The sequence below is a fragment of the Aedes albopictus genome, chromosome 1 (assembly GCF_035046485.1).
Source record: "Aedes albopictus strain Foshan chromosome 1, AalbF5, whole genome shotgun sequence".
Lineage (NCBI taxonomy): Eukaryota > Metazoa > Arthropoda > Insecta > Diptera > Culicidae > Aedes > Aedes albopictus.
In genome coordinates, this window is record NC_085136.1 from 300,856,262 (window position 1) to 300,866,471 (window position 10,210).

Genomic DNA, 10,210 nt, shown 5'->3' on the forward strand with positions numbered 1-10,210 from the left:
AGATTTTCGACCAGTTTCACGCAACTGTTCGATTTTGCATAATGAGAAATTCACGAAATTTTTGGGTCAAAAAGGCATGCTTCAGCTGGTAGGCGGTGTCCCCACGGTGAAAGATGGCTTGCGGTTGAAATTACTAAATATTCTGAGGGTGAATTCAAATATACCGCATTTAGTTCACTACTGGACTGCGAACTGCGACATTATAAGTGCGATAACGTAAATAAAAGTGCGCGATTGCATCAAATCAGGTTGATGTCTTCGGCGCACTATTTCTTCAATCTGTAGAGAACAAGTGCTCTGAAGACACCGAGATGATTTGATGCAATCGCGCACTTTTATTAGCGTTTTCGCACTCGTGAAAACTAGTGCGATAGTCCAGTGGTGAACTAAATGCGCTATACAAAACGCCACTAAATTTGTGCAGACTGAGTTTCGTTTCAATTTCACCATGGACCCGAAGTACAATCAAAAAAAAGTTTCTGTTGGTAACCGGATTCGAACCAAGAACCTTGAGATCACCAACCTCGCTATTACTCGGGTACCAAATATTAATAATAGAGAAAAGAAAACGCATGCAATAAGCGTTTGTTAGTCGAATCACGTTTTGCCTCGGTAAATTTGAAAACATTTTTATGCTGGTCACTATCGCAAGCCATCTTTAGTGCAGCGACTAAAAGCTCACTGGTGCGCTCAATGTGATGTAGCACATGATCATTGTAATGCTTCTGAACATGCATTTGCACGAAAACCCACGCAGCAAATTCTTTCTCTTTAGAAAAAGCTAAGTTTCCTTTTCCACGGAGAAAAACCCATCTTGGAGGAAATAACGGAAATCTCGACGGAAAAACCTGTTTGTTTTACAGAACCAAATGTTATTTCAAATCGCATTTTTTTTTGTTTCAAAAACTTTATCTAGATTTGAAACAAACGGAATGATTAGTTAAATTTATTTTATCATACAGTCGAGATCTCGGTCATGATTCACATTCTCGTTCACATTATAGGACAACGATCCGGGCCAAGGGAGCGACACTAGTTTTGCCAAGCCAAAAAAAACGAAAAAACCGAAAAACCCGCAAAACTTTGCGGGTTTTAGCGATTTTTTTTTTAACTTTTTTTTTGGCTTGGCAAAAACCAGTGTCACTTCCCCGCAATTTTTGGTAGTTTGGCGCTTGGTTTGGCGGTCCCGTGTACTTTAAAAATAGGAGTTAAAATTTTGCCTAAATTTTGATTATTTCTGCATTCTTGTTGTTTATCAGTTACGTCATATTGACGAATCATTCCAGATGTAACTGTTATACATCGCACTTTCCCGCAGGGAAGCAACTGTCAACTGTTTGTTTTGGTTGTTGCACAAGCGGTCTTATCCGGTCGCGGATTCCTGTTATCAAAAATTCCAAATTCAACCAAAAATCCGTAAGTAAAATGCTTACTGCATCGTCACCGATGGTGGCCCTTTTGGCCCGCCAAACCGCAACCATCAGCAGCGAGGTGGTGCTAAGGCGTTCCCTCTCATCAAACACGGCCTCCATCGTCAAGGTGCACCGCAGTGTTTACGCAAGAAGGTACCCCACGATGGTGGTCCTGCCGGACGGGGCCACGACCAACATCAACTACCACGAACCGCGGCGGATCGTCAAGGTGAGTGCGATGGGGCAGTTCTTTTGTTAGGGATCGTAATGATTTTTTTCGGGTGTTTCAGCTTCCCTTGGACTTGAGTCTCCTATCGGAATCGGAGCGGAAGGCGCGCCTGGAGAAACGTAAGCCCAAGCGGGTGATTCACGTGGAAGACGAAGTTGAGGACAACTTCAACGCCAGGAAGTATGCTAACTTTATTAGAAAGAAGTAGGGAAGGGGCGGAGCCGTTGTAAAATATAGTTTGTTTCGGATCAGTTAAAAAGCGGAAAGTTTCAATGATGAAAAAACATTCCTTTATTCTTGCGGTTTAATAGTTTGACTCTCGCGCGATTCTCAGTTTCATCAGCAACAATTCCAACAGTATCGGTTTACCATCCTTTACCTTTCTTCTAATCAAGCAATACGAGAACATGGTAGGGTATGATGAGTGAACAATTTATTGGAGACGAAATTCGCGCCAAGTCGTTTATGAGGTTAGTAGCATACCCTCTCAGTATGCCATGAAACTCATAGCGTACTAAGGACCTGCGGCCAACCGCACAAACGCGAATTTGCCACGAACGATTAATGATTTATAGGTATTTTCTAAACTTATTGCTCTAAACCAGTGCTGAAAATTTCATTTCGTCATATCTAAATTCAACCACCTACAGCTCATTTTAGACGCTGAACTTGAGAATATGGTATATGAAAAACTTGTGCGGCTAGACCAGTTCTGCAAGGAAGTCACGGAAAAACCGCTATTTTTCTAATATTTAAGGTAAATGTCACGGACTACCTTTGAAAAATGCCAAATGATATTCACCGTGAATATCATTGGCATTTTTCGAAGGTATTCCATGACATTTACCTTTTATACTCGAAAAACAGCGGGTTTTCCGTGACTTTCTTGCAGAACTGGTCTAGCCGCACAAGTTTTTCATATACCATATTCTCAGGTTCAGCTTCTAAAATAAGCTGTAGCTGATTAAATTTAAATATGGCGAAATGAATTTTTCAACACTGCTCTAAACAGTGCAAAATGGTCACGGAGCCGTATTTAGCTGAACAAAAATATTTACGCACATTAATTTTAATTTTAGCTACAAGTTGTCTTTGGTGAAGTTCCTTTATATTTTTGTAAATTTGTAAGATTAGGGTGGTCCAAATGGTTGTTAAGCTGACAATATCTCCATTTTCGTCTTTTTTTTGCAAGGTGGTCAATCAAAATATTGGGGATTACTCCCGGAATTTCTGCTGGAGATTCCTCACAATTTTTTTCTAAGGATTCTTCTAGAAGTTCTAGAATTCTTCATATTTAGATTACATAAGGATCGCCGTCTGGAAGTTTCTCCAAGAATTCCAGAGTTGGGGATTCCTCCAGAAACTCCAGGTATTGCTTTCAGAGGTGACTCCAAGCCTCTTGTTTCCAGAACTTTTATGTACATCTAGGAATTCCTTCATGAATTCCTGCTGGAGGATTTCTCCAGAAACTTCTTAGTGGATTCCAGCAGGAAGTACTTCTAGGATTCCTTCAAGAAGTTCTTCTGGAGATTACTCCAACATTACGAAAATTCCTCCACTAATTTCTTCTGAGAATTCCTCCACGAATGTCTTCTGTATTAGTTCCTCCGTAGTTCTTCATGGATTCCTTCTGGAAATTTCTACAGCAATTCCTTCAGAAGTCCCTTAAGAGATTTCTACAAAAGTTCAGTCTAGTACTTATCCGAAAATGTCTTCTGCGGATCCTGGAAATAGAAAAGAAATCCTGAAGGATTCTAAAAAAATCCTGGAAGATTCCAATAAGGGACTCTAGAATAAATATCAAAAAGAAGTTCTGAACTCTCAAAAACACTTTTGAAGATTTCATACAAAGAATTCCTGAAGGATTTTCAGAATGAATTCCTGGTAGGCTAACAGAAGGAACTCCTTGAGGATTTCTAGAAGTATAACTTCGGGAAGATAGTCAGAAGGAACTCTACAAAGATTTCCAGAATGAACTCCAGATGGGTTTCTCGAAGGAACTTCTAGAGAATTTGTAGATGGAACTTCAGGAGGATTCCCAGGAGAAAGTTCTGAAGAGTCCCAGTTGGAACTTCTTAAAGATTTCCAGAAGGAACCCCTGGAGAATTCGCAGAATGTACTCCTGGAGGATGCTCATTGAAACTGCTGGAGAGTTTCTATGGACGATATTGGAATGGAACTGGAATAAATCCAGCCAAAACTTTAGATAGGAATGCATTGTTATTTTCTTTATTATCAAGATTTTCAGCCCAGGGCTGGTTCATCTCCGGAAGGGAACCCCATGAACAAACTGACAGTTGAATTCCAGCAAGAATCTCAAACCTAATTTCTGCTTGAATCCCACAAAAAAAACACTGCAGGAATCTTAGAAGGAATTCTCGGAGGAATATCAGAAAAAATTGCTGGCCGAATCTCTTCCTCGTTTATCTGTTTATAACTCTCTAGGTAGTAGAAATCTTAGGAATAACTCCTGTAGCAGCTCGGGAAGAAACCCCGGGAGGATCGTTCGGGGAGAAATCCCAAGACGAATGCCGGAAGGAATCGTGGAAAATATTCAAGAGGAATCCCTATAAAAAACTCTAGGAGAAATCCCGCGGAATATATTCAAGAGGAAAATATTCAAGAGGAATCCCAGGGTGGCCACAGACTCGGGAAATTCGGGAAATGCGGGAAAAGTCGGGAATCAAATTTCATCGGGAAATATGCGGGAATAAGTCGGGAATTTTGTTTATGATCGGGAATTTTTAAAATTATGTGTAACGCCCCCAGAATGTAAACTCAAACCTAGATTTAGCACTTGACTCACTTCAAATCCAGATTCTTACAAAGTTTCAGAAGCCTCACGCAGGAGTTTCAAAATCCAAATGATGCAGATGAGCATTGGTTTCTGAATTACGAGTGATTTCTCGTTTGATAGAGATTATCCGGGTGACTAGTTTTTATTGTCCGAATGCTCAAATCAACGATTAGACCTTTAATTTCGGCACATATTTTAAATCACAATTTTTAAAAGTAAAGTTTTTAACGACTAAAAAAACCTAATCTAAAAAACGCGAAAAAAATGAAATATTTTATAATAAATGCCATAACATACTTCTCAAACATTTGCTAATAGAAAATGTTTAGCTTGTTATATGGTACAAATTTCCTGAATGGAGCAGAATGTGCTTCTGAAGCAGACCTACTGATACATGGTTTGGTTAATCATAGCATAATAATGAAGCTAACCAGAAGTCATCAACAAAATAATTCACAAAAAAAACTATTGTTTTAATTAGAATAGTATGAATTTTGTAGGAAATTCTTTCAATGATTTTCCACAGAATATCTCCCAAAGCTATTTGTCGAGAAATCCAGTTCGAGTATATTTGATCGAGAAATCACATAGTTTGCAGAGTTTCGACTGTCTACTGCCAGGAAAAACTGGAATTCTGATGGTAGTCCGAGAACTCTTGTCCATGAGATTTTGCATGTTGACGAACTTTGAAAAGAATTTTCTGACCATGGAGAAACTAGTGACATAATTTCAGAGATTCTATCCAGATTATTTCTGTAGTACATAGTTCCTTAGTTCCTTGTAGTAGTTAGGACTTTTTGCCGAAATATCTGGCTGAGCTTAGGGTCAAGTTTCAATTTAGGCGTTCGATTTGAACAGGTCGTAAGTTTACTGTGATTCCTATGTCGATTCGACCTATCCAGAATCAATGTTTTCATTGAAACTTTTTGAAATAATTCTTTAATTCGCTAGTTAAGGACTTCCTGAAATTATTGCTTTGTTGGAGTTTTCACGGTAGGTCTAGAAATTTCAGAATGAGTTCATAGAAAAGCTCCCTGCAATCACCATGATGGCTTTGGTGATTGCAGGGAGCTTTTCTATGAACTCATTCTGAAATTTCTAGAAATACCGTTGAAAACTCCAACAAAGCAATAATTTCAGGAAGTCCTTAACTAACAATTTCGTGTGCTGACATTTCAAAAAATTTTGCAATAATTACTAGAAGCATCTATAATTCAGTCGTCTCGGAAGAGTTTCTGGTAGATTTTTTATGGAATTATGTTGAAGTGTTTTCTGTGTAAAATTTTGTAGAATTACTGGATAAATTCAATGAAGCCTCCTGAAGGAATTCCTGGTGTAACCAATGGAAAACATGAAAAACTTCTAGCCTGAATTCCTAGCCTGAAAGGACAGACATATGAACATTGTAAAGGAGTTTTTAACCTTAATTCCGAATACAAATCTGAAGAATTGCTTTATGTCTTTCTGGGGTTCTACAAGTTTTTCTGACGAAACATTGTCATGAAATCGTGAATGTCCAAAGAAAGAAGAACACCTCTTATACGGACATAATTTTAGGCCCATCATGTAGGTATGTCTGATGATTTTTTTTTGCGTTACCCTAGGTTAATCCAAAGGTTTGAATGCTACTCAATACCGGTTGTACTAGATTCACTTTAAACTCCTAGAGAAATTCGACTAAAATTGGACAAATTTCTTTTTTTAAGATGTACACTCTACGCATTATTCACCGGCTTCCGAATGAGTTCTACAAAAATGGGATTAGGTAGAAATTAAGCCCAGAATATCGATTTTTTCCTGAAATATTAAGGAAAGCCTTACAAATTAATTCAGAAATGACAAAATTTTGTTTTTCAGGGTTTGAGAACTTCTCTACAAATTCAGCTAGAAATTGTTTATGAAATAAAAACCTGTTTAAATCCCTAGATATTTTCAATTTTTTTGAGAAAAATTCCGCTAAGGAATTTATTAATAGTGGTCTCATAGAACAGAACTTATCTGTTTTATGAACAGATTTGAACTCCTATAAAGAATGCACAAAAAGTATTACAGTTAGCTGACTACATTTTTTATAGGAACTTCATCAAGCATTTCTTAATGAGTTCACAAAGATCTTTTGGGAATTCCGACACAAATATTTTCAAGCATAGTTTTACATTACACGACATCCAGAATAAGAAGCAAATTTCAAACATATGTTACATGTAAATTTATTTTAATGTTAACATCTCCAAAATATTGTAAAATTGTCACAGTATCATCACAATGACACTGTAAATATTTCAGTATGTTTTACAGATCCACTTCAAAGTTTGGATTCTTGGATGTTTTACATGCTCCAAAGGTATATAAAAAATCGGGAAAACTTAAAATCAATGCGGGAAAAAGTCGGGAAAAATGCGGGAATTTCAATTTTGATTTTGTGTGGCCACCCTGGAATCCCTATAAAAAACTCTAGGAGAAATCCCGCGACAACATCTTCGATATACCCTGAGAGAAACTCTTACGGGAGATGTCAGGATAAATCTTGGCAGAAATCTCAGAAAATGTGTTTGGGTAAGACGCAGGACAAATTCCGTGAAAATCCCACGAGGAATTGTGCTGCCATGTGCAGCATAGTTGTCCCAATGTCTGCAGGATCCCCGTGAAAAACTAGTATCTTTCTTTCAGCTGTAATTTCTGGAGGAAGGCCGAGAGGAGTTCCAGAAGGAAGTCCATGAGAAATTTCTAGAAGAATCCCGATTAAAAAACTCTGGGAGAATTCCAAGATGAGTCCTTGGAGAAATCCGTGGTAGAATTACCGAAGGATTTCTGAATGAACCCCAGGAATACTGTCCAGAAGTATTTCCACAAGAACGCCAAGAGAATTCTCTAGAAGTATTCTTGTATGTATGTGTCATAGTAAGAATTTCTGGAGGAGTCCTAGGATGAGCTGCTGGAAGAATCACAGCAAGAATTGCTTGTGGAATCCCAGCTGGAATTCCTGGAGAGACCAAGAAGAGTTCCTGGAGTACCCGGATAAAATCTTTGAGGGAATTGGCTTCTTAAACGGTGTTGAGATAAATCAATATTCTGAATCTACATGCAAAACTGAGCCGAAATCCAAATTTTCATGAATTTTGGTGCCCGGGAACTTATTTTAAAATCAATTTGAAGTTTGTATGGGAGCGATTTGTCGAATCACCCCTCGTCGCATTTTGTACTGGGCGGAACTGTCAAGCAGTTGCCCAGCTGTCAAAAGGTGATTTCAAAATATCTCTTTAAAATTGATTTTGGGTACCGAAACGAAGTTCTAAAAATCTGAAAAAAAATCACAATGGCTCAGAAAAAGGTGCTCTTTCGAATAAAATAAAAAAATCAATACATTTTTTAAAATTAAAAAACCCAATTCCTGGGGAAATAACCTAAAGAACTTCTGGAAGAACTTTAGGGAGATTTCTTAAATGATCTTAGCAAAAATCCCCCTAGAGCAATCCATTTCATTCCGGGTGGTATCATAATAGGAATTTCTAGAAAAATCCTAGGGGGAATTGCTGTAAGAATTTCCATAATGATCTCCTGGAAGAATCCTCGAGAAATCCCTGGAAGAATTGTTAAAGGTATTCTGGTGGAATTCATGGAGTAGTCTTTGAAGGAATCATAGAAGGAATTTCAGTAGGATTCCCAGGAAGAATTTCAACAAGAATATCAGGAGAAAACTCTAGATGAATTTATGAAGGAACCAAAGTTAGAATTTCTGGAGGATTAGTAAGAACTGCTCCAGAAAAAATCAGTCGAAAATTAGGAGTTTTGGAATAATCGCGGTAAGACTACTTGGAAATAGAAATCTGGACGAAACTCTGGGATGCTTTCAGAAGCAAATACTAAAAAAAAACAACGTGGAAAAAATCTGAAAGAGTCTTATAAGAAATTCCAAAAGGTGTTTCTAAATAAGTTCTAGAACAAACTCTGACGGAATTTCTGGAAAAATCCTTGTAGTGGAATTTCTAGATGCACACACTAACGCTAATCTTCAACAACTTTTTTAGTCTTACCTACAATGTAGTAAACTCTGTTGACTTAACTTCTGAGCTGATCAAGGAGAAGTAAAGTTCACTATTTTTTATTCTTACAACCCGAAGTTTATGTTTTATTATCGGTGCTTAATTTTCCTAAGTATTCTAGGTTTTTCCCTCTTAAATAAAATTCCCTGAGGATTCCCGGTTTTCCAGATTTTTACAGGTAGTAGACACTCTGTAGATTTGAAGATTCCAGAAGGATTTCCAGAAAGAACTCCTGAAGGATTCTCAAAAAAACCCGGAACATTCCAATAAAGGATCCCAGAGGGAAGGAACTTCTGGACTAAAAAAAAACTTAGATGCCTTATAAGGAACTCCTGAAGGATTTTTAGAAGGAACTTGAGAAGGATATCCAGAACGAACTCTCCAAAGATTTCCAAAATAAACTCCTGGAGCATTTCTAGAAGGAACTACCGGAGGATTCCCAGAGGAAAGTTCTGAAGGGTCCCAGTAGGAACTTCTGGACGATTATCTTTTAAACTACTGGAAAGTTTCTAAGGACGATACTGGAGGAAATCGAGCAGAAACTTTAGGGCAGAATCTATTATTATTATTATCGAGATTTTCAGCCAGAGACTGGTTCGTTTCCGGAGAGGAACCCATAAACAAATTGACAGTTGATTTCCTGCAAGAATCCCAAAAATAATTCATGCTGGTATCCCACAAGAAACTACTGCACGGATCCTAGAAGGAACTTTCGGAGGGATATCAGAAGAAACTGACAGACGAATCTCTTCTCAAGTGGACCGAGATTTTTGTTGTGGGGCCTAGATTCCGGAGCCTGCTAGAATGCGCAATTTCGAACCATCTGCCAAGATGGACGAATCTCAGAAATACTTGGATTCGGTGTTGCATTCTTCGGAGGGTACTCCCAGATGGACTTGCTCTGGAAAACGCCAGAAGGAAACTCTTTGAATAATTTCAGAAGGAACTCTTCTGGTACTTCTGAAGAACATTCCATGTCGAATTCAGGGATGAACATCTGAGAGAATCTTAGCAGGAATTCTTGGAGAAATTTCTAAAAGATCTTTTGGGTAAACCCAGAATTCCTGATGGTACTCCTTCTATAGGAATTCCCAGGAAAAAATGAAAAAGGAACATTTCCTTGATCCCTGGAAAGTATTTCTGAAGAAATCCGAGAATAAACCGAGAATTTTCCGGCTTAGGCTTAAAAAAAGTCCAAAACATACGAGGAAACTCTACCGACGAAGACATCACATAGCTTAAATCAATAGTAAAGTTGTAAACATCATTGTCCAGTTTAAATTCGGCTCTGGGACCATTGCACGCAGTGCTTTCATCAATGGTGTATGAATTGTATGTTACTCACGACGAGTTGAGAATATGTATAGATATCGTTCCCTTAACAGCTAAATAATAATAATATTCTAATGCCATTGTTCCTATCACTTTTGCACTACGCGATGAGTTTTGCGACACATGTAAGTACGCGCTAACTTACTGGTGAGTCTGATCGATTTATTTGAGTTTTTAGAAATTTGAAAAAAAATATAAAAGCTATTCATTGCGAATTCGGAAGCGTTTATTGCAACAGTTTTTATCATAAATAGAAGATTACATCAAGGGAGAAACTATGAGTAATGGGTCGCAGCAAGGAAGCAGTGGTCTGATAGTAACATTTGTTTGGTGCGATTTGATGATAGAAGAACTTGCGAGAAAAGTGTCTAAATCGTTTTTGAGAAAATAGGATTTT

At 37.9% G+C, this 10,210-nt stretch overlaps 1 protein-coding gene across 1 annotated transcript; it reads left to right on the forward strand.

The window, feature by feature from the left end:
* The first annotated feature begins 1,321 nt into the window (after positions 1-1,321).
* Positions 1,322-1,900, forward strand: LOC109414772 (large ribosomal subunit protein mL55). The gene is made up of 2 exons (XM_019688598.3): positions 1,322-1,641; positions 1,703-1,900. Exons 1-2 carry the CDS (start codon positions 1,426-1,428, stop codon positions 1,847-1,849), a joined length of 363 nt encoding a protein of 120 aa, XP_019544143.3. The 5' UTR covers positions 1,322-1,425; the 3' UTR covers positions 1,850-1,900.
* The last annotated feature ends 8,310 nt before the right edge of the window (positions 1,901-10,210 follow it).

Excerpts from the sequence above, each read along its gene's own strand:
- LOC109414772 (XM_019688598.3), top strand. The coding sequence starts at position 1,426 with ATGCTTACTGCATCGTCACCGATGGTGGCCCTTTTGGCCCGCCAAACC. Across the intron at positions 1,642-1,702 it reads AACCGCGGCGGATCGTCAAG|CTTCCCTTGGACTTGAGTCT; the intron begins GTGAGTGCGATG and ends CGGGTGTTTCAG.